At 45.0% G+C, this 25,477-nt stretch overlaps 1 protein-coding gene across 2 annotated transcripts in view; it reads right to left on the bottom strand.

Moving 5' to 3' along the window:
- Window positions 1–19,868, bottom strand: part of NELL1 (neural EGFL like 1) — an 883,212-nt gene extending 863,344 nt beyond the window's left edge. For both annotated transcript variants that reach the window (XM_003993068.5, XM_003993069.5), the window contains exons 1-2: window positions 19,596–19,868; window positions 11,208–11,336 (exon numbers count right to left, since the gene is read on the bottom strand). In XM_003993068.5, coding sequence (XP_003993117.2) covers window positions 11,208–11,336; window positions 19,596–19,650 — 184 coding nt within the window. In that variant the 5' untranslated portion in view covers window positions 19,651–19,868. The remainder of the gene's footprint in view (window positions 1–11,207; window positions 11,337–19,595) is intronic.
- Between the last annotated feature and the right edge of the window lie 5,609 nt (window positions 19,869–25,477).

Below are 25,477 nucleotides of genomic sequence, written 5' to 3'. Positions count from 1 at the left end.
ATACTAAATCACTCCACTCCAAGTGAGGTTGCCTTGTAAATGCTCCCAGAGGTAATTAGGGACTAGGCGCATCCAATCAACAGAAAAAACAATTCAGACTTGGGCAATAGTGGGTGGCAGGAAAGGCGGACGATCAGCATTAAACAAACCCTTTGGGTAACTCCATCTTCCTCAGAGTTTCCGAGCATTAAGAGCTATAACTCAAGCTTCAAGTACCTTTTTGTGAAAATGAGTGCCCATGAGCAGTGCGCCTATGAACACAAACTGCATATATTTAATTCCTGTCCATTTTTCAAGGTCTGCTTGAGATGCCACCTCCTCCAGGGAGCATTCCCCAGGTCATCCAGTGAGAAGTTTCACTTCAACGTACTCAGGACTTTTTCTATAACCCATGACAATCCAGCTCTCTTCTCCTCTCCATTCGAGTGTCCAAGGGCATTCTGTGTTTGCCCTTCTCGGCTATAACCTCATTGGGGTCAAGATCTTTGCCTTTGTGTCTGTGTCTCCCACAACATCTAGCACAAATCCTAGAATGCATCCATCTTCTGGAAGTATCCCACATTAGCCTCTGTTCTATCTTGTCACAGAAAACATGCTACTTGAAAGATACTTTTTTCTTTAGAAACTCTTCTATGGGGCGCCTGGGTGGCGCAGTCGGTTAAGCGTCCGACTTCAGCCAGGTCACGATCTCGCGGTCCGTGAGTTCGAGCCCCGCGTCGGGCTCTAGGCTGATGGCTCAGAGCCTGGAGCCTGTTTCCGATTCTGTGTCTCCCTCTCTCTCTGCCTCTCGCCCGTTCATGCTCTGTCTCTCTCTGTCCCAAAAATAAATAAACGTTGAAAAAAAAAATTTAAAAAAAAAGAAACTCTTCTAAGACAGAACTCCTGTAAGGTAGCATTTTACTGGCAGAAGAAAAAAAAACCAACACATTAAAGAATCTTCACCCATGCATATTCTAATTCACTTTTATAAATGAGACACCAATGGACAGACACATCCTCCCCACCAGGTAACACCAAGGTACAGTCAAGTCAGGGAGAAGTAGAGTTCCAAACCCTCAGGCCTTCTCTGAGTCCCATTCAAGGCAAAGCAGAGGTATTCCAAAATGACTTTGACACTCTAAAGCTAGTATTTAGGGTGTTTTTCAGCTTAGAAAAGATCCATGCCAGTCTTACACACAGCCATTCATTCTCTCTGCCCCCAACCCCAATTCCTAATATAATTGGTTTCAAGTAAGAAGTGGATAAAAATTGTACTTATTCAATTGTCTGCACTACACAAAGAAGGCAGTGACAAAGACAACCGTAAAAGGCTAGCTAGACCCCAAATAATCCTATCAGGCTTTAGAGCGGGTATGATAGAAGCGTTTCCAGTTAAGCAAGCTTCCTACTTAAATTCATCAATATTATTATCAGGCTAGCCAATGAAATGAAGGTTTTCACTCCGTTAATATACATCAACTCAGAGCTAGACTTAGAATGGTGAAATAGGAGGAGGAATAAAAATAAATGCAGGAAAGAATGATGAGTTTGTTTTTTACACTTTACGCATTTCAAAGTACCTTCTTATAGTTTGTCATTTAATTCTTACACTCAGTCTGTGTACTCTTCCCATTTCCGGATGAGGAATCTGACCCTTGAGAACATTAAGTGACATATCCACTAGTACCCCTAAGTACTCCCTCAAGGTACTTTCACTTACTCATTGACAAAATGGGGCAATAAAAGTACTTACCTTATGTGGTTGCAGTGAGGATGATATAAACTATTACATATAAAGTTCTGAGCCCTAATCTTCTGCCCCTTCCCTAATCCTCTGCTTTTCCCACTATCCCAATATACCTCTGCACGTTAAAATCTGACGCTAACAACGCACAAGACAGATGATATACATAGGAGAAGGCAGCCACAGTCATATTCTATTATTTAAAAATGTATGAACTCACATCTAATGAGAGCTCACCATGTACCAACTACAGGTGTGGCTCTTTATATGTATTAATTTATTTCATCCTCACTACAACCATATATACCATATATATAATATAATAATACATATTACATATATAATATATATGATATATATAATATATAATATATATAATATATAATATATAATATATAATATATAATATATAATATATAATATATAATATATAATATATAATATAGTAATACAGATTACATATATATAATATCTATATATTACATATATATAATATACATATAAATACAATGTATATATATATGATCCCATTTTATCAACGAGTAAATGGAAGTACTCTAAGGCAGTGAGCTTAAGTAGCTTGCCAGTTACTATCATGTATTCATATTGAAAGACAGAATTTTGAGGGCACCTGAGTGGCTCAGTCGGTTAAGCATCCAGCTCTTGATTTTGGCTCAGGTCATGCTCATGATCCGTGGGATGAAACCCTGAGTCAGGCTCTGCAGTGACAGTGCAGAGCCCAACGTGGAATTCTCTCTCTCTCCCTCTCTCTCTCTGCCCCTCCCCCGCTTGTGGTGCACTCTCGCTCTCACCCTCTTTCTCTCTTAAAAATAAACATTTTTTTTAAATATAAGAATTAGGGGCACCTGGGTGGCTCAGTCAGTTAAGCATGCAACTTCAGCTCAGGTCATAATCTCACGGTTCGTGGGTTCAAGCCCCGCGTCAGGCTCTGTGCTAACAGTTCAGAGCCTGGACCCTGTTTCAGATCCTATGTCTCCCTCTATCTCTGTGCCTCCCCCGCTCAGGCTCTGTCTCTCTCTGTCTCAAAAATAAATAAACATTAAATATATATATATATATGAATTAAAAAAAAGTAAGACAGGATTTTGTAACATGCCCATATTAAATGTGGTGTGGTGAAACAGTAAGAACTCAGAGCCTGTCTAGACCTTCACAGTCCAATATCGTAAACCCCAGCCACATACAGCAATTGAGCACTGAAATATGGCTAGTGCGGTTGAAGAAATACATTTTGAATTTGAATTTGAATCTGAATTTAAATTTAAAATGAATATTCAATGAAATAGCAGCTTTCCAGACATTGGTTGTCAGTCAGTGAAGGGCAGTGATCCTTGAGAAATGGAAAACAATAGAGATGAGTGCTACCATTACCCAAGCTTATTGCTCCAAGAGAGTCCCCACGCTGTGATGGAGGGAGGAGGAACTCAGGCAGAGCCCAGCAACTTCCCTGAGTTGAGGCGAGGAAGTTGAGAGTTTGGGGAGACCAAGGCACTTAGATTTCACAGGACAATATACATGAGAGGAGATGACAGCAGACAGAAAAAATATGGATCTCTCTTAAGATCAGTACTCAGTGGATTGCATACATGTGATAAAACTACCAAAAAACACAGAACCAGAGCCCAAAAGGTAACAGTGCTCAACATACACACAGGACTGAGAACACTGCCTATTCCCACCACTTGAGCCAAAAAATCTCACGATTTATAGGGAATTGGGTAGAGTACACACAAGGACTTGCTTCAGTGATGGGAAATAATTAGCTCTACTGTACCTATTAGCACTAGCACTGCTCTTGGCCATCTAAATGTAGGATTCAAAAAGATCAAATTGTTTCCCAGTAACTTAACTGTGTCCTAGAAAAATACCATGAATATTTATAAGAATACAAAAATAGCCAGCACCAACAAGGTAAATAACAATGTCTGGCATTCAATCAAAAATTACCAGCCATGTAAGGAAGTAGTAATGAGAAGAAGAATTAACCAATCAAAATTAACCCAGCACTGATATAAATATTAGAATTAGCTGTCACAGAAATATAAAACAGTTATTGTAACTGTATTCCATCTATTCACAGAGTTGAACGGAGGCATGGAATATTTTTTAAAGAGTCAAAACTGAACTTACAGAGATGAAACTATAGTATATGAGATTTTAAAAAGCACTAAATTATAATAATAAAAGAAACTACAGAATAAAAGCTCAGTGACCTTGAAAGTGCAACAATAGAAACTATCAAAAACAATAGAGAGAAAAGAGAATTATAATTTTTTGAAATGAACAGAATATCAGTAAACTGGCACCACTAAGCAGCCCAACATACATGTAACTTGGAGTCCCTAAAGAAGAGAAACAGGGACAGAAAAAATACTTGAAGATATAATGGCCAAATGTTTTCCAAATTTTTTGATGAAGTGCAAGAGATCTCACACAGAAAAAAAGATGAAGAACACCACACCAAGATACATCATAGTCAAACTGCTCAAAATCCATGATAAAGAGAAAGTCTTAAAATCATGAGAAAGAAAATTACCTACAGAGGAACAAAGATAGAATGATACATATTTCTTGTTGGAAACAATGCAAGTGGTAAGACAGTGAATTAACATCTTTAAAGTACTGAAAGAAAAAAACTGTCAACACAGTATTCTACACCCAGCAAAAATATTTTCAAAAAATAAAAACAAAACACTTCTTCAGACATGCAAAATCCAAAAGAATTCATCACCAGCAGACTGGCACAATAGGAAGTGTTAAAGGAAAGCCTTCAGACAGAATGAAAATGATACCAGATGGAAATGAAAAACACAGGAAAGAGTAACTACATGGGTAAATATGTGATTGATTTTCTTATCATGTAAATCTGTTCAGGCACTTGGGTGGCTGAGTCAGTTAAGGATCCAACTCTTGATCTTAGCTCAGGTTGTGATCTCACAGTTCCTGAGTTCAAGCCCCACATCAAACTTGGGATTCTCTCTCTGCCCTTTCCCCACTCTCTCTCTGTCTCTAAGAAATAAATAAATAAGTATTTTTTTTAAAGATAATTGACTGATTAAATAAAAATAATAATAATGATGGGGCTCCTGGGTGGCTCAGTCGGTTGAGCATCCGACTTTGGCTCAGGTCGTGATCTCGCGGTCCGTGGGTTCAAGCCCCGCATCACGCTCTGTGCTGACATTTCAGAGCCTGGAGCCTGCTTCAGATTCTGTGTCTCCCTCTCTCTGCCCCTTCCCCACTTGTGCTCTATCTCTCTCTCTCTGTCAAAAATAAATAAACATTAAAAAACTTAAAATAATAATAATAATAATAATAATAATAAAATAATGTCGTATGAGGAAGTAAAATGTGTGACAAAACAATGGTCAGGAAGAAAAAAGCAAATGATTGAAATGTTCTTATACATAAGGTTGCATACTCTCACTTGAAGGTAGACTGTAATAACCTAATGTTGTATACTATAAACTCTAAAGCAAAACTAAAATAAAAAAGAGTTATCGTTAATAAGCCAACAACAGAAATTAAATGGTACCATTAAACAAAAAACTTCAGTTAATCCAAAGGAAGCCAAAAAATCGAAAAAATGGAACAAAGAATAGAGGGAACAAGTAGAAAACAAATAGAAAAAAGATGTATTTAAATATAAACATGTTGGGGCGTCTGGTGGCTCAGTCGTTTGGGCATCCAACTTCGGCTCAGGTCATGATCTTACTGTTCATGGGATGAAGCCCCACTTTGGGCTCTGTGCTGACAGCTCAGAGCCTGGAGCCTATTTCGGATTCTGGGTCTCCCTCTCTCTCTGCCCCTCCCCCACTTGTGTTTTCTCTCTCTCTCTCTCTCTCTCTCTCTTTCTCTCACAAAAATAAATAAATGTTAAAAAAAATTTATACACACACACATATATATCTTTAAATCTGTCAACAATGACATGAATAGTCTATGAATAGTCTACATACCTTGATAAAAATATAGATATTGTTTTACTGGTTGCAAAGGAAAAAGGAAAAAATAAAGCAAAGACCCAACTACACTGCCTATTAAAAAAGCACTGAACATGCCACACCACATTTAAATCTCAAAATAACTATGATCAGTGAAAGAATCCAGACCCAAGATCATATTGTATGATTCTATACATGTAAATTCCTAAAAAACGCCAGCTATTCTATAGTGACAGAAATATCAGGAGTTGCCTGGGGATGAGGGCAGAGAAGTGCAGGAAGGAGGGATTACCAAAGGGAAAAAGAGGAAGCTTTTGGGGTGATAGGTATGCTCATTGTCTTGATTGTGGTGATGGTTTCATGGGTATATTCATATGTCAAAACTACCAAATTGTACACTTTGAATATGTACACTTTATTATTACAGAATATGTCAAGTGTACTTCAGTAAAGCTGTTTAATTTTTAATATCTGACACTTACATGAGTATGTATGGAATAGCTTGGCAAATCTACTTTTCAATTTTAAATTTTATTAAATCGAAATATAGACCAATTGTTTCAGATGAAAATTTAGCATCTACATCAAGGTATATTATAAGTGTGAAATACAAAACAGATTTTTGGAGACTTTGTAAAAACTTACAAAATATCTTAATAAATTTTTGTATTGGCCATAGGTTGAAATAATATTTTTAGTATGCTAGGTTAAATAAAATGTAGAATTAAAATTAATATTAGTCATTTCTTTTTACTCAACATGACTACCACAAAAATTAAAATTACAAATAGGCCTCATCTTGCGTTGCTATTAGACAGGGCTGCCCAACAGTGTTCACCATCCTGTGGTTGACAAAATGAGACGCCCCCCTCCCCCAGCAAAGACGTCCACCTCCTAATCCTGTGAAATTGTAAATATGTTACCTTTGCAGAGGCAAAAAAGACTCTGTGGGTGTGATTACATTATGAATCTTGAGATGAAAAGATTACCCTGGATTGTCTGAGTGAGCCCAATATAATTATAAGGGTCTCTATAAGGGGGGAGAAAGAGGTAGAAGAGTTAACATCAGAGAAGACAATATGGCAACAGAAAGAGAGAAAGAGGGAAATGGGACAACAGAGCAGAATTTGCAATGACACTGCCATGATGCAAGGAATGTGGCAGCCTCTGGAAGCTAGAAAAGACAATAAATCAAAGACCCCAGAAGGAACACAGCTCTCCCAACACCTTGATTTTAGCCCTCCTGAAGCCCATTTTGGGCTTCTGACCTCCAGAACTATAAGATAATAAATCTCTTTAAGCCACTAAATCTGTGGCCATCTGTTACAGCAACAATGAGAAACTAATACAGACTGTGGCGCCTGAAAGTGGGATGCTACTGTAACAGATAACTAAAAACATAGAGGTGCCTCTGGCATTGAATAATGAGCAGAGGCTCAAAGAATTTTGAGAAGCATGAGAGAAAAAGCCTAGACCGCTAACAGACTGTTAGCGGAAATATGGATGTTAAAGACCCCATGGGTGAGGACTCAGAATGAGGTAAAGAGCATGGTACAGAAAACCTGTATCATCTTAGGGAACACTTAAATCGTGGTGAACAGACCATTAGTAGAAACACGGCCGTTAAAAACACCGCTGGTGGGGTTCCTGGGTGGCTGCGTCAGTTAAGTGCCCCACTCTTGATTTTGGCTCAGGTCATGATCTCACGGATCATGGGATCCAGCCCTGTGTCAGGCTCTGTGCTAACAGCATGAAGCCTCCTTGAGATTCTCTATCTCCCTCTCTCTCCGCCTCTCCCCTGCTCACGCGCTCTCTCTTTCTCTCAGAATAAACAAATAAACTTTTTTTTAAATACTGCTGGTAAGGGGGCGCCTGGGTGGCGCAGTCGGTTAAGCGTCCGACTTCAGCCAGGTCACGATCTCGCGGTCCGTGAGTTCGAGCCCCGCGTCGGGCTCTGGGCTGATGGCTCGGAGCCTGGAGCCTGTTTCCGATTCTGTGTCTCCCTCTCTCTCTGCCCCTCCCCTGTTCATGCTCTGTCTCTCTCTGTCCCAAAAATAAATAAAAAACGTTGAAAAAAAAATACAATTTAAATACTGCTGGTAAGGGCGAAAAAGGAAATGGAAACTGGAAGACACGGGATCCTTGTTACATAGCAGCAGAAAGCTTAGTTGAATTGTGTCCTGTAGTAATGCGGAAAGCAAAACTTCCAAAAGATGAACCTGGACATTCAGATGAGATTTCCAAGCAAAGTATTGCAGGTACAGACTGGTCTCTCCTTGCTGCTTATAGTAAAAGACAACAGGAAAGGGAGACGGAGGGGTGAGCTGACAAGCAGAAGAAACGAGGGCCCGAGGAGTAGGAGAATTCTCAGCCTATTTGGACTGCAAAAGATGATAAAATTAGGAGATTCCCTGTCAGGAAATTCTGCTCTGGGAGAAAAGCCACAGGCATAGCTGAACAACTTTCTGCTAATGCCTCTGATGATCAAAAGTTCAGAAGATACAATCACAGGAGGGCTCTTTGAGGAGATCGGGTGTGTGACTCATGGCTCCCCTCAGTCATCTCGGCATAGGCCAAGAACAGAGATGGGGGTATCTAAGATAGATCTGTGGGGGCGCCTCTTGTCCGATGCACCGGAGGCCCTAAATGTTCCTGAGAATGTTATACCAGCAGAAACACTGCCAACTTGGACTGAAGAAAACTGACAGGATGAAACGAGAAAAGGCTGACAGACTTCCAAAATACTGCAGGCAGGAAACAGGCTGCTAAAACTACTCAGCCACACACTCATGCTACTCTGCCTGAAAAAGGAAGAATAACTCAAAGGAATGAGTCACGAGCCCAGAAGGCAGAGCCAAGGACCACATGGGATTATTCCCTGGCCCTGCTAGATTTCAAAATCTCTTGGGACTCGTGGCCCCTCTCCTTTCTACTTCTTTCCTTTGGACAGGACTGTCTATAACGGGCATCCTACACCTATACAACCACTGTATTTGGGAAACAAATTACCTGTTTCCTACTTTTCAGAGATCCACATATGGAGAAGAGTTTTGTCCCCAAATGTATGATACTCAGAGACACAGTCATACCTGATGTAGATTATTCAGATCATCAGCTGACAAGATTGGATAAGATTCTGGACTTTGAGCAGATGCCATAATAGGTTATGACTTTGGGAGATACTGGGATGAGGTGAATGTATCTTGCATGTGGGACAGAAATTAACCTTCGGAGGCTACAGGGCAGACTGTGTGATAAGCAAAATAATGGCCCACCAAAGATGTCCGTGTCCTAACTGCCAGAACCCACAAACATGTTACCTCACGTGGCAAAAGGGATTTCAGCATGTGATTCAATTACGGATCTTGAGGTAAAGAGATTACTCTGGAATACCCAGGTAGGCCCAATAAAACCACAAGGGTTCTTAAGGGAAAGTCCTCCCATAATATGGGAGTCAACCTCCCATAATGAAGTTACTCTTCCCCCAGAAGTGAAAATCCCTCCCTATGGCTGGAGTCTGCTAGATGTCCCAGAGGTAGTTGGCCAAAGCAAAGAATACACATATTAACAGATTTCTTGCCTAGGAAGACCACACTTGTGGAATAAATAAGTAAGTAAATGAACAGTGAGTAAAGCAGGCAATAAGGCTTTTACAGAGCATATTGGGCAGAGGACATTTTAATTCAAAATGTGTATTTGTCACCTACTACACGCCATGCATGGTACTTGGTTCTAGAGATGTAGGGGTACCTAAACAGACACGACTTCTGCCTTCATGAAGCATGGCCTCTCAACAGTAATTGAGCAGACTGACCTTGTACAATGCAAAAAGAAAAGTCATCTCATCTTGTATACTCTTAAACATACCCACCTTAGGGACTTCACCAATTCTTTAGTAAGAGTAAATGGAAACTAACATGTCCATAGGCTTTTTATATATCATCATATAATGTCTATAGGTTTATTACATGTCATTAACAAGGCTTAAGTTATCTCTGCAGTAAATATGTAAATCTCATCCCTTAATACTGGTCCAGTCATTCTAAAACGATCCTTTTGCTATCTTCACAAAAGGCCAAGTTAAAAGAACCCTGCCAGGAATTTTCACAGAGGAATACCGAAGCTGCCTATCACACCTAATCAGGTCACTCCCTACAGCAAGCTCCGCAAAGGCCCCCACAGCACTGAGAGTAAAGTAAGAGACCACGAACTCGGCACCCCAAGCAGGGGTAATAATTACAAGAGCTAACAAGTATACACGGCCTCCCACCTATCAGAATGGATACTGGCCATAAATCATCAGCGTACCTAAACCCCTGGATATCAGATCTGCCTACGGGGTCCAGCATAACCCAGCCCCTGCCTGCCTCTCCAGCCACTGACCACTCTTTCCAATACTAGCCACCCTTCTATTGGTTTCTGCCTTAAGACCTTCATACATACTATTTTTCCCTGACCAGAATGCTCTGAACCCCCCACCCCTTCCTACACCGGGCTTTCTATTCATTTTTCAAGCCTATGCTGACACATCAATTTTCAGGGTAACCTTTACCTGACCACCACCATTTCTCCCTGTACTACTTACTCTTTGGCAGGCTATACATCCCCTTCACAGTAAGTACAGCAATTGTCATTCAATGATTCCTTGGGTAATGACTGTTTCTCTCATTACATTTTAGAACAGGGGCTGCACCTATCTTATTTACTCTTACTGGTACCTGGTAACCCTATTATTAGCATGTTTCCTGGTCCAGAGCAGGAGCTCCAGACTAACAGCTAGTACTTATTAAGGATCCACGGTATGTGTCAGATACTGTCGTAACCACTCCGATGGATTAGCTCCTCTAATCCTTGTAAGAGCCCCAGGAGGTAGGTACCAGTATTTTAGACGAGGAAATCAGCAGTTAGGCTAAGGGACTGCCCAAAGTCTCAAAGCCAATAAGTGGCAAAGTTAGAATTTGATCTCAGGCAGTGGGCTTTTAAGAAACATACTATACTCCCTGGGTTACTGAGAACCAAGTAAGCTGCACCCCTAAGAGAATTCATCCATAAAACATCCTCTGTGCTCACGTGCCCATTAAATGAGGGAGAGAGAGAGAGAGAGAGAGAGAGAGAGAGATATCTATGAATAAGGATAGGTGTAAGTATAGTAAAGGTACAGGTAAAGTAAAGATAACAGTTAAAGAAATATCATGTAAAAAAATAATATGGCTGGCCAATGGCTTTCAAGGGCTTTGCAACCTCAAGCGATTTTAGATCCCCCCAAAAACATACCCAAGGAAAAATTTCACCACCAAACCAAATATTTCACAACCATGCCTCTAGTGCCCCTCCTCCCACCCACAGAACACACCCCCTCGACTATCTGAACACCTTTGGCATTTCCGAACATTCCTTATGACAATTAACACAAGAGAAATAGCAGAGATGATCTTCCAACAGACACACACCATATGAACACTCACCAGACAGATCCTCCTTCCCCAAGCTCTGCCCCCGTGCAAAGGAGGAGGTGTCTTTACCTTGAAATAAATACGCTTTGCTGGCATTGTGCAGTCCGGACACCTGAGTGACTCCAGCGGTGGTGTTCACGAGGTCGAGCTCAGCGATAATATCCACCTGCAGGTCAGGGTCCGTCCCGAATCCCACCACTGAAAAAAAAAAAGAACAAAAACACAAAGAGCTGTCTTGGCTTCAAATATAGACTGCTGGCAGCAATATGGAACAGAAATTATAGAGGCCAAGAGTGGCACGGTATACCAGGAAGCCACTGATGAGTGCGTGCATATGCTACCTTCCAGAGGGAAAGGAGGGCAATTCTTTGCTCCAAGGGCCCAGTGATACTGTAGTTTCTTTGTCCCCACCCCCACCCTCATTCCCCATGCATTAAGGATTGATGATCTCTTATCCAAAACCCTCAGGGCCAACTACATTTCAGATTCAGAATGTATTATCATATCAGAATGTATTATCATATCAGATACTGTGGCCTATATACATTTGATGGAACACCCTAAGCAAAGTCTGAATCAGTACCCCACAATCAAAACACAGTCTTTCTGGAGCAAAAACTATGAAGTTGTCCTCTAGTTGGTTAAACAAAGACCATACCTAGCCTCCTATCAGTTGAGGTCAAGTTTCACCACCAAATGAGTTCAGCTCAGGGGTAGTAGCTTCTGCTGTCATATGAATTTTGAAGGAACTTTGTGCTTCCAAGCTTTTTCAGATCTGGGGACTGAGGATACTGGATAGTAGCCCTGATCTACCTGCTTCAGAAACTGATGCAGTAGCAAACCCTGACACCACCATCACTCTGGAGAGTGTTCCCTATTCATCATGATTCAGAAGAGGACAAAGAAGAGGGATCCCAGGGGTGCCTGGGTGGCTCAGTCAGTTAAGCGTCCGACTTCAGCTCAGGTCACGATCTCGCGGTTTGTGAGTTCGAGCCCCGCGTCGGGCTCTGGGCTGATGGCTCAGAGCCTGGAGCCTGCTTCCGATTCTGTGTCTCCCTCTCTCTCTGCCCCTCCCCCGTTCATGCTCTGTCTCTGTCCCAAAAAAAAAAATAAACGTTAAAAAAAAATTTTTTTTTAAAGAAAAAAAAGAAAAAAAAAAAAAAAAAAGAAGAGGAATCCTGCCCTTGTTTGAGATGGGGGTTGGAGGGAGTGGCCAAAAAAGAGAAACAACAGAGAATTCCCGCCAAGGGGATTCCTGAAAGTTAAATACCCTGACAACAATGTTGGAGAACCTTAGAGCAGGGAAACATGGCCCTGAGCCTTACCTAAGAAAGGCAAATGCCTGAGGCTTTCTCTCACCCAGGGGGCCTTCTGTGCAATGGCACGCTTGTGATTGCAAAGTGACTTCCGATTACATGGATTCATAAGGCTAGAGACCACTGTACCGGACTGTGTTTAAGCCATAAAGGCAGCATCTATCTACACTTAGCATCTCAGTAGTGCAATTCTGATCGCACAGTCAGAAATGTTTTAATCAGCAACAGCTGTCAACTTTCGTCTGCTGGTAATGCAGTTGCTGAGGCAGGATTTGGAAAGCTCACACCGATTTGTCCCAGAGAGGCTGAGTGAAGGCTCATCATCAGGACATCGTGAGCTATTACAACCTCATCAGCTCTCTCACCTTCACCCCTTCCTCCACAGATTTGAGGAAGGAAATCTACCCTCTCCTTACTCTTTTCCTATGAGGAAAAACAGGAGCTGCTGTAGCAACAGAAGGCTGGTCTGGCTGTAGCCTGTCATTGCCAAGGCGGACAAAGGGTTAAACTGAAGGCACAGAACGTAAACTGCCTTCTCCGATTCTGTCAGGTTTCTCCTTGTCCTCTAAGCTAAAGGTTCAAATTTGCCCCTTTCAAATGCAGCCACTTATGACACCAGTTTACTCAAAGACAAATCTTTCTTCTACTCACTCAGAATTCACGCGTTCCTTTAATACCTTTTCAACAGGTATTACTGAGTTTTTACTATCTAATATGCATGGCTGGGCACTGGAGCCGTCTTCCTGGAGCATGCATTCCTGGGGTAAGGCGTGAAAAGAGGACCAAAAAAAAAAAAAAATAGATAATCTGAGTTGGCAATAAATGCTATGCAGAAAATAAAACAAAGTGATGGAATACAAAGCAACTTGGGTGGGGCTTTAGAAAGCACAGTCAGGGAAGGTTCCTTTGAGCTGAAATGTGAATGCCTAAAGGGGCTGGTGATGGCAAGATCTGGGGAGAAAGCTTTCCAGGTGTGGAGAACAGCACACTGCAAACGATGTTCAGGGAACAGAGAAAAGTTGGTACAGTTAGAGCAGAGTGGGCAGGGGGAAAGTGGTAGAAAATGAGGCCAAAGACTAGACCCTTCCTTTTGAGCCACAACAAGGAGATGGATATTATTCTAATTGCAATAGGAAATCATTGGAGGGCTTGGGGGGGGGGTGAATTTTTTTTTAACATTTATTAATTTTTGAGAGACTGAGACAGAGTGTGAGGGAGGGAGGGGCAGAGAAAGAGGGAGACACAGAATCTGCAGCAGGCTCCAGGCTCTGCTCTGTCAGCCCAGAGCCCGACGCAGGGCTCGAACTCACAAACTGCGAGATCATGACCTGCGCCGAAGTCAGAGGCTCAACCTACTGAGCCACCCAAGTGCCCCTTGAGGTGTGTGTTTAAGAGGAGGAGGAAGAGGATACGCTCCAACTTTACATCATGATCTCACTTAAGTTCCCATCCTACTTGCTCATCCCTCACACAGACTCAGTTCGCAAAAACTGATCCCAGAATACCAACTCTGTGCAAAGAAGCACTGAGCTGATGGGCGTCTATTGGCTCAAGTCATAGCACCATGAGCCTCTTGTGAGACTGGTGATGTTTTTCTCAAAGTGAGCTCAGATATCAGCGGTTCTGTGATCACCTTGAAAAGGCAGGAAAAGAACTAATATTTCAGTTTGATCTATAGTGTTGTACACCTATATGGCAGAAATTAAATCAAGACTTATCTCCAGAGAACCTCCAAGCTGGCCTTTCTCTGGCTAGGAATTTAGAAAGCGATCTGGGGAATGTGCCCTTAGCCGGACAAGAAGAAGGAAACGTCCCTGTAGCCCCAGTACCTCACACAGGGCCTGTCAACTGGCACGCCCTGAATTTAGAACCTAATCAATTAACTGACGAGTGGATGCTGTGTCACTGCTTTAGGTGACAATGACCTCAGAGCAATATGCATATCTGGGGACACCACCAGAGGACAGGATGGTATTCAGGTCAAGGAGACGTTCTTTAAAAACTGTGGGTGACTGAATTATTGGAGTCAAATGTTTACCCCTTCCAGACCCATACCCTTTGGCGTGTGGCTTTGCGGTTCCTTCTACTAGAGTCAAAGTAAACTCCACATCCTTGGACTTTGAGCCTGGCCATGCAACCTATTTGGGTCATTGGGATGCTTGGGATGTTAGCAGCATTACACAAGCAGGGGCTTGAATGTGCTTGTGTGGTAGGGCTTGTTCTCCTGTGATTCTGCACCATGATGAAAAGAACATGACTCTACTGGTCCACTGGTCCAAGGAAACTGAGACACATGGAGACACCCCACTTGAGTCTGGCACCATGACCGGCCAAATCTGACCTAAACGAGTCAAGACGACCGGAAGAGCCTACAGACACATGAACCAGAATAAATGTTTCAAGCCACCGAGTTCTGGATGGTTTGTTATGCAATATTATTGTGGCAGCAGTTGACCTAAGCAGGGACTAAAGACCCACTATAATGGTCGTTCTTAAAATACTCCCAGACTAGGAGCCCTGCAACTAGACAAGCCTACAAGGCACCCAAACAGATTCTGTAGAACTAGCAGCACACCCCATCGGTGCCCTTGGCTCTTTGTCCCCAAGTGAGAATACGGCACACTCAAACTAGAAAGCGTTGCGGAAACAACACTAAACCAAGAGTCAACTTCAGTCCTGTCTCTGCCCCCTACTAAAACTTGGGAAAAATCACTTCACTTCTCCAAGACTCAGTTCCCTCGTCTGTAAAATGGGGATGAACATACCTGCCTCCCAGCCTCATTAAGATTCCCTCATAAGGTTCTTTTTCCCACATAAACTGTGGGAACACGCCTAGGACACACCTGGTGCCCAGCTGGGCTTTGCCACATCTGTCTCTCATAAGACAGCTCCCTGGTCTTCAACTCTATAGAACTGTACAAAATATACAGGTGGCCCCCTTCCTCCCAATCCCTCCACATGCCCAACTGACCTAGAAGGGATTCTCACTCTGGCTGTGCTTTGGGAAATCTCAATATTAAGTCTACACTCATTCCTCCTCCTTGAGCCCACAAGTGAAGGGATTCCCCGGCTTTAAGGTAATGGTATTGCTCTTGTTATGAGAACATCCCATAAAAACAGAACAAGAGAAATCAATTAGGCTTCCAGATACAGTTTTCTTCTCTCCCTTTAATTGGTCTCCTTCAGAATGAAAATGCCTCGTGCCGATAGCAGGATGCGCAAATGATAGCGCTTTACACACTGCCGAGGGAATCAGAAAATCTATTAATAAGGTAGCATTTACGTGGCCTCTCCTGAACCTTCTGTAGTATGAGAGTGTCAGTTCCATAAAAAATAATTTTTTTTATTTTAATGTTTCTGCTTCTTGTCCACGCATGGAACTCCTGCCCTTTCCAAGGAAACTCTATTAAAGTTTTCTACTTTGTCCATAACTGCTCTATAAATGTCTGAAGCTGGGAATTGGAATTAAGTAGGATAAAAAGCTTCTAAAGAAGAAACATTTTTTAAAACCTGGAAGGCAGTGTGTCACCATCACAGAGGCACTTGAGGCCTGGCTCTGTGATTCAGAACCTCCACCCTAATCTCCCAGGACACCTGCTACGGCTGGCCTTAGCCTTGCCCAGGGAATACTCAGGCCCCAAACCCACTCAGCACACCATCAGCACCCTGGGCCTAAGCTCCCAAGCAAATCCTCCTGGACCTGGCTCACTTCAATCTAATCCAGCTCATTGTCCATGATGACAGCTGCTTTCTCCTCATCAACACAGTGGAAACAGACGCTGTGTTGAGATGCTCCAAGACCTCGTTTAACTGAAAGATTTCACAACCAGTTGATCGGATTTGGACCCCTGGACTCCTACAAAGATGCTTAATACCCCAAAAGCAATATCTTTGAAGAATATGCTCTATGCCTGTTCTAAGTCAGGCAAATACTGCACATAATTATTGCAGGTTGGGGGCTCTGTTCACAGTTTTATGATTTCATAGTTAATGAATAGCCCGGGAGGTGCTTCAAAAAGAAAAGCTCTGCTTTCCAGCAGGTGGCAGCAAAAGGCAGCAAAAGGGGCCCCAGGGGCTCCCTGCCCATCCCCTCCACCAGGGCCCTGGTGACCAAAACAAACTACAAAAGAGAGTTTTGTATTATTCACACATCCAAGCTACTGGAGAAAAGCCACGGACACAATATCTTATCACCCTTATTACTGCAGTCTTCTAAATGTTCATTATCAATTATCAACGATGTACCTGAAAATCCCAGAATTATTTTTCACCTAGAAATAACAAGAACTGGAAAACAGCACCTCCTATCTTGACTCCATTTAACTCTCTAAAACAAGTGCCCTGAACAATGAGCAATTTAAGCAGCTTCCTGTGACACCTATCATTAGATCTTTTCATATGTAACTGCTACTGCAAGGCAGTGCTGCTTTAATTAAAATGTGCCTGATATCATCTATTCATTTCCATTAAAAGGCGGTGATATCTGAGAAGCTCACTAAGTGAACCACATGTTTATTTCATCTTGGACTGTTAACAGCCCAGACAACAATTGCCCCACTTGACAAATAAACTTTCCAAGCGGCTGTTCAGATCCTGATAAACTAATCAAGAGCCAGGCTCTGCTGCCATAGAGGATGGATGATGGTTCCTGGGCAAATCAAAGAGGCTGTCCCCAGAAAACTGCTGATCATGCCCCTTCAAGACACAAGAAATTGTAAGTGAAACACTTGAGATATAATTCCACACCCCCCCCCAAATCCTGATTCTTCTGATAATTTTTGCAGAAGAACTATGTGGCCTCTGGTGTTTAAGTGCCAAGTGGCACAGAAAACCCAAGCTCCCTAAGCAACTGCCACAACCAATAGGGCAGATCCTACCATGCTTCCCTGCCTGGGTACAGGCTGTGTCCTCTGCCTGGTATGCTTTCCCCAGTCTGCCCTCCTGGAAAACTCCCTAAAGCCTTCCAAGACACAACTCTCAAATGTCACCTCCTGATTAAAGCCTTCCCAGACCACCAACCACCCCTTCTCAAAATTCAAGCCTACCATTCCTCCTCTGTATTTCTTTCATTGAGACTTCTTATACTTCTCTCTCTCCTAACTCCCATCAATCTGTAGAATAAAAATGTTTTCCAGTTTCTACCTAGATTCTCAGCTAAGCTTTAAGTTCCTGGAAGTCAAGGACCAAGTTGTTTCCTCTTTGCATACACAAGGAATCCTGGCACCCAGCAAGGCGCTCCACTATTTGAATGAACGAACGAATGAATGAATGAATCTTCCTACAACAGAATTATTACAAGATTTAAAAGAGGTTGGTGTGTGGGGAAGGGGAAAAGGTTGTGTTCTTAAAGGTATCCACTAACAATGCACCCCAGAGACACAGTCACTCATTCTGGGATGGAAGCACTTTCTGCGGACTTTTCAAAAGATTAATGAGAACAAAGGATTTAGGCATACGATAATGATGTGCACTTGAGGATGTGAAATGACCGATAAGCTGCCCCCTCCCCCATCTAGTTTCTCTCTCTCCCTCCGTTCCTCGGTAAAACGCCCACCAGCACCAGATTGCCGCGCACAGGACTGGTAGCCCATGTTCTGCACTAGCCTCGCCCGTCCTGATCTTCCGGGGGCGCATTTCTTCTAATGTGCTCTTGGTTTTAAAAGACTAGTTCATCCCGATGCACCCGTACCCAAGAAGCAACTATTCTCGGCTAGACTGAGCCTTGGCGTCTCTGCAGCCTCGGGAAGCTCAGGTGAAGACACGAAAGGGATGGGGATTCCTTTTGTCCCTGGAGAGTCCACACCCCTCGCTCTTCCATTAAGCAAAGGGAAAGCTGCTACCCCGCTGGGGAAATGGAAAAGGTCCGCAGGAAGCTCCTAGACGCCCAACTTTGCATCCTCAGGCGGGCTAACTGCCAAAGAGGGGCGCCTGGGGCGCAAGAGGAGGGAACTTTTGGGCCAACCAAAGCCGAGCTCCCTTCCCCAGCCCTTTTCCAATAAACTTGCCACCTGGCCTGGGAAGGAGGCTTATGGCTCTAGAGAAGGGAAGTGCGAGCGGCAAAAGAAGAAAAGATAAAGGGAGTAGTGACTACACGCCGGTTCTGGGTGCAAAGTCGACAGCGCGTACTCACGCTGGCTAGCCCGGGAATAAAAATTCGCCACGCTCCCGCCCCCAACCCCCGCATCTGAGAGCCGTATTTTTGCCCATAAAGTGCCTACTCCACCCCACCCCACCCCCATCTTCCCACCTCTACCATGAGACCCGTGGAGAAGACGACTGAGAACGGGTCTCCAAACCCCTTGAGATATAAGGGCTGGGGCAAGTGGGAGCGGATGGAAGGAGATGCGCTTGGAGTCCTCACAACTGCGTCTCTGGAGGCAGAACCAAGTGGGGACTTCGGAAATTATGCCAGTTATCCTAGTCCTCCCTCCACAATCCAAAACCGCAATTACAGCAAGGAAAAACTGGTTTGGAGCTTGAGAAAATCTCCCTGGATTGTCTCCACGGTTCCAATTCACCCGAATTATTATTCGTCCAGCCCTTGAGGGCAGGGTGGAGGGGAAGAGAATGTTCCTGGAGTTCCCCTGGGGAGAGTCAGCAGGGAACGAGGCGAGACCGCGGAATCCCGGGGTTCGCCCGCAGCCCTCACCCCGCACCCTGCCCTCCCCGGCCGCGGCCGCGCCCGCCCGAGGGCCGGAAGCGCTCTCTCTGCGGGTGCGACTCCCACGGCTGTCCCTTCTCAACCCAGCCCGGCACTGAGAGAGAGGTTTTCACCGCACCTTTCAAGTTCGGGGGTGTAGGGTTTGCGGGCGGGACTTGCTGTGGGTTTCGACCCGGAAGCTGGTTACTAGCAGCAGGAGGGTGCGCCGGTTCGGCCGCGCCCCTCACTCCAGCGTCCGCGAGGCCGAGTCTCCAAGAAAGGGGGCACTCATGGGGACATCTTCCAGCCCGTGAGTCCCACTTCTCACCCTTTTATCTGCTGCAGGGCAGAGAGATCCGAGGGACCCATCCACGCCTCGCCCCCTTCCCGGACCAGCGCGGAGCTCGTCTCCAGGTCTCCCGACGCCGGTGCCGGCTCTGGGCACAGCGGCGCGGCTACCCCCCTTCCCCGGGATGCCTCCGAACGCCCAGCCGTGCTTACCTGTCCTGGCGGTGTACACGCAGAACCACACAACTAAAATCACATCCCTCGGCATTGCTCCCGAGGGTCCCCGCCTAACGGGGCGCGCGGAATCCAGGAGGAAACAAATGCGCCTCGATCCCGAGGCGCGCCGGGCACGAAGCTGCGAAACTTGCTAGCGGGCAGCGGGGGAGGTGGTTCGGCAGCGCTGGGTGCTGCGCTAGGGGATCGCGCCCGGGAAGGCGGCCCCGGCCGCCCCGCCTCCAGCCCGCCCCCCACCGCGGGCGGTGGCAACACCGGGCTCGGGCCCCGACCCCGCTGCGGCTGCGCCCGCCTCCGAGCAGGGGCGGGAGCGCGGGGCTCCGCCACTCCGGCAGGTTGCGCTCGGCGCGGGGATTGGGTTCTCGCTTCGCCCGCGGAGCTGCGAGGCCCCGGGCTGCCGGCGCGGAAGCCGCTACTACCAGGAGCACCGGAACTGGAGTCCCGGGACGCGCGGCAGAAAGGGAGACGCTGAAGACGCAAGGCGCCCCCTCGGCTTCACGCGCTCCAGCCCAGCAGCGCTGGCCTTGCTGCTGTCGCCGTCTCTGCTTCGCCGCCGCTGTGGGGGCTGCCGAAGTTGCCACAGTGCATCCCGGCCGAGACGAAGAGCAGCCGCGCCCTCACGGGTGGATTTTTTTCCCGGCGGGAACCCTGACTCCCGCTGCGCCACGGAGCGCGCCCAGCCCCTCCCCGGAAAACAATTACTCGGGATTTGCTTCGGCAACTGGGTGGGGGTGGGGAGGGGCGAGTGGACTGAGGGGGCTGGCGGCGGAGTCTGCGCTCACACCTGTGCCTTGTCCGCTCTCTCCGGTGGCCTCGGTCACTCGGTACACGCTTTAGGGGTGCGAGGGGAGGGCGCTGAGGCAGGGGGTGCAGAAGGGTCCCCGCGCTGGAGTGAGCTACAGTGGGGGCTTGGGGAGTCTGTTTGCAAACCTTCCGGTTCTACAGGGCAAATGCTGCCACATAGGGGAAATTCCTAACCATTTTTTTTCTTGGTGACTTTCTTGATGGTTCTGTCAAAAGCCCTACTCTCCTTTCATAGTTATATTTTGGCCTGTCCTCAGTTCCTCTGGGGCCCTCCCCCCACCCCAAAGCTATTCCCTGGGGAGCAAAGTTAGACTTTGTTGTGGGTAAGAAGTCCACCTCCCACTATGTGACCCCCTTTCCGGACCCTGGGCCTTCCCTATAAAGATGTCCCACCCAGGTTTTGTCGCACTTCTCTATCCCGGGATGTTATTTATAACTAGGATGCAGAGTGGTGAAATCAGAGATGACAGAACCTCTGATTTAGACCAAATGCGCCCCGCAGGATTTAAAGCTCCTCGGCTCGCTCACACTGAGCTCCCGTGAGCCCACCCACTCCTTGAACATTTACAGGCTCAGGGGAGGAAAGAAACTTCTTTGCACAACCCTCCCTCATTTCCTGGAAACCAGTTCCAACGTTTCAAAAGTCTCTTCACTGATAAAGATCTGCCCTTCTCACTTCTGCCACCTCCTTCACTTTCCATATTTCTAACCCCTACATAAGTATGACCCCAGGAGACCCCCACTGAAGGTCACCCAATTGGCAGCCCTGCTTAGAAGAGAGAAGCTTCTATCTACATGTTCTTACGATCTCTGCCCTATTTTTCTGGATATTTCTGTATGCCAGCCAATTGGCCCTTTACAGTGTGGTCCCTGGGCAGATGAAAAAGAAAGTGAACAAGCAGGTAAATTCGAACCCCTGATGGCTGAGGAGGAAGAAGGCAAGTCAACAAAGAAGTGTATTGTGCTCTCTAGTAGTGGAGCTGAAAGATTAAGAGGTAAACTGATGTCAAAGCTAAACTGATTCTCCAGCTCTTCTGGGATTCAACTCAAGCCCACAGGGGATCTGTCTGCCTTGACCTGGTATTTTCATTACAGAGTCGGGACTTTTTCCTTCAACCTGGAGCAAGTTGCATTTAAAACTAGCATTAAAATCACACATCTTGTAGAATATAGGATTCCTCAAGTTTAGGTGGGCTTTGTGAATGAGAATACCCATAAACCACGTTGTATTGTGAGAGCCAGGCCCCGACTCCTCTGGATTGTTTACACCTCAACAGGAACAGCCTTTGGTAGGTTTGAACTGTTGTTTCAAAGACCTTTTTACTAATCTCAGAAATCCCAGGATCCCTGGAAGTCACAGTGACCCCAGCAAAGGGAAAAGGTGGTCTGGGTAAGACCTTTAGAGCTCTCTATCTTGAAGTCTCGGTAATTAGTTGGTCCTGTGGGATGGGGCTTTTAGCGTGTTCCATTAAAAAATAAAGCAAGACATATGTTCTGTCAAAGCTTCGCAGCATCACATCCATTAACAGTAACAAGAGTTCATCTCAACAAGGTCATAAATCTTCCTTGATAACTAAGTATTTCGATCTCCTCCTGTAAGTGCATTTCTTGAGTGGGGGCTCTGAACGTATAGACCTGTCTGGCTAAGGTAACTTTCACAGAATACACCCAGCAGATATCTATAGTGGCAACGAAGGGACCACATGGCTGTGTATGTTCTTGTTGTTGGGATATGGCAACGGGACCTGTGCTCAATACTATCAGTACATGGATGATTCTCAAATGTGTATCCCCAGCCCCAGTCTCTCCTTGGAACCCCAGGCTTATATAGCCAACTACCATAAGGTGTCTTTAATGTAATATGACCACGTCATCAAAATCAAAAACATTTGTGCTTCAGAGGACACCATAGGAATTGAAATGACAACCCCCAGAAACGGGAGAAAGTTGCAAGTTATATATCTGATTGAGACTTGGAACTATTCAGAAACTATTACAAATAGACAAATAACCCAGTCTGAAATTAGGCAAAGGATCTGAATAGATGCTCCTCCAAAGAAGATATACAAAAAGCCAATAAACACATGAAAAGATGCTCAACATCATTAGCCATCTGGGAAATGCAGATCAAAACTACAATGAGCTATCCACTTCACAGCCACTAGGCCAGCTAAAATCAAGAAGACGGATGATAAGTGTTGACAAAGAAGAGGAGAAATTAGAACCCTCGTATACTACTGGTGCAAATGTAAAATGGTCCTTCGGATAAAGTTACTATATGATCCAGCAATTGTACTCCTAGGTACATACACAAGAGAAATGAAAACATGTGCCGACACACTAAGTTATACACATATGTTCTTAGGAGCATTATTCACAATAGCCAAAAGGTGGAAACAACCCAGTGTCCATCAACCAATGAATGGATGCATAAAATATGATATATATCTATGCCGGGGAATATTATTTAGCAATAAAGAGAAATGAAATACTGATGCTCACTAAAACACAGATGAATCTTGAAAACACACTAAGTGGAAGAAGCTGGTAACAAAGGACCACACATCTTATTCCATTTATGTGAAATGTCTGGAGTCAGCAAATCCCCAGGGACAGAAAGCATAGTGGTTGCCTAGGGCTGAGGGGAAGGGGAATGAAGGATTAGCAGGTGACAGCTAAAGAGCACAAGATTTATTGGGGGGGGGGGGTAATGAAAATGTTCTAAAGTTGATTGTAGTGGTGGGTGAAAAAATCAGATATTCATAATACACCAAAAGCCACTGAACTCTATGCTCTAAATAGGTTCATTCTACAATAGGTAAATGGTATGCCAGTAAAGCTGTTTTTAAAAAACTTCTTTAATGGCCATGGGGGAAAAATTATAATATGGCCAAATGAGGACTTTGGATTTTCCCTCCTCCCAAACTCGCTTCCTGCTACCTTCTGAGGAGAGAGTACCAGCATTCATTCACCAGGTGCTCCCACCAAAAAACCTGCAGTCATCTTTGACTTGCTTTCCCTATACTCCCACATCCAAGCCATCAAGCCCTTGTCAGTATACTTTTTTTTTTTAACATTTTTATTTATTTTTGGGACAGAGAGAGACAGAGCATGAACTGGGGAGGGGCAGAGAGAGAAGGAGACACAGAATCGGAAACAGTATACTTTAAAGAAAAACCCCAAATCAACCACTTCTCACCGCCCCTGACTACTCCCACCTTGCTCCAGTACATCATTGTTCCTTCCCTGGCCTGGTGCTATCAATTTCCCATCATTCCCTCTGCCTCTTCTCTTCCCCCTTACAATTCGGTCAAACCCCCACCCCCCAGCAGTCATAGTCTGCTTTTTTTTTTTTTTAATATTTATTTATTTTGGGGAGAGTGCGAGTGGGGGAGGGGCAGAGAGAGGGGGACAGAGGATCCTAAGTGGACTCTGCTCTAAGCTGACGACAGTGAGCCCAATGTGGGGCTCGAAGTCACAAACCACGAGATCGTGACCAGAGCCCATGTCAGACACTCAATTGACCAAGCCATCCAGGCACCCCCATAGTCTCCTTTTTAAACCATGTGCCAGGTCCCATTCCCTTGCAAAAATTCCCACTGCACTTTTCCACAATATCTTGAAAACATTCAAGCATCTTACCAGGCCTCTGCCCACCCTCCCGACTATCTCTCTCCCCCATCTTCTCTCTCCCCCATCTCCCCCTAGCTCAATCCGCATCAGCTTTCTTGCTATTCCTCAAACATTCCAAGTGCACACCCTCCTCACGGACTGCTCCCACTACCTGGAACATCATTTCCATAAATCTTTGTGTGGCTCTCTTTTTACATGACTCCAATCTCCACTTGAATGTCAGATCCTTGGGAGGCCCCGCCTAAGGAAGCTTCCCACTTCACCCAGGTCTCTCTGCCTCCTTACCCTGCTTTTTTTTTTTTTTTTTTTTTTTTGTAGTGCTCATTATTATCTAAAGTAATGATTTAGTCATTGACTTATTTCTTGCGTCTCCCCAATATAAAGCAAGCTCCAAAGGAGTAGGATTTTTGCCTTTCTTGTTCACCAATAAATCTCTCCACCTAGAACAATACCTAGCACATTTTAGGAGCTCGATGAATGTTTGTTGAATGACTCAGTGGATGCCCTCTCAGGAAGCTGCATGGAGAACACACATTTCTCATTGGCCATCACCAAGGCAACAGACTACCTCATCCCACTGGCCCCCCAGAGCTGCTCCATTGCTGACTCTTTTGGGGGCAGCAGATTCCACAGAGGGCAGGCAGGAAGGACTCTTTTTAATATCCAAAGTAAATCCATAAGCTAGAGGCAGACCCAAGACTGAGAAACTTCCTATCTCATTTACTGCCCTTGTCCCCTCCCCCAAGCCCCTCTCCTTTGTCCAAACAGCTTTTCAACTACCTTCGCATTTATGGACCCATAACAAGCTTCCTTATAAAACTGGAGAAAATCAGAGGTATAGTGCTGTTACAGATTAGATCACATCCCCCAAAAGGGTATTTGAAATCCTAACCCCCGATACCTGTGAACGTGACCTTGTTTGGAAATTGTGTTTTTGCAGATGTAATTAAGTTACGATGAGGTCATCAGTGTGGGCCTTAATTTGCTATGGCCTTATAAGAAGTGGAAAATGCCATGTGAAGGGAGAGACACACAGGGACTCTGAAACACTGTGGGACAAAGGAGGCAAACAATAGAATGCTGGAGCTGGAAGCCAGGGAGTGCCTGCAGCCAGCAGAAGGCAGGGAGGCAAGGAAGGATCCTCTCCCAGAAGCTTTGGTGTGTATGTGGGGGGCGGGGGGGGGGGGATGCCAACACCTCGATTTCAGACTTCGAAGCTCCAGAACTATGAGAGTCTAAGTTTCTGTTGTGTTGAGCTTGTTCTGTGTTAAGTTTGAATTGCTATGACATGGCTGCCCTAGAAACTAATACGAGGGGCGCCCAGGTGGCTCATTCAGTTGGGTGGCCGACTTCGGCTCAGGTCATGATCTTGCAGTCTGTGAGTTCCAGCCCCGCATGGGGCTCTGTGCTGACAGCTTGGAGCC

Source organism: Felis catus, chromosome D1, assembly GCF_018350175.1.
Source record: "Felis catus isolate Fca126 chromosome D1, F.catus_Fca126_mat1.0, whole genome shotgun sequence".
Classification (NCBI taxonomy): domain Eukaryota; kingdom Metazoa; phylum Chordata; class Mammalia; order Carnivora; family Felidae; genus Felis; species Felis catus.
This window is presented reverse-complemented; position numbering and strand designations above follow the sequence as displayed.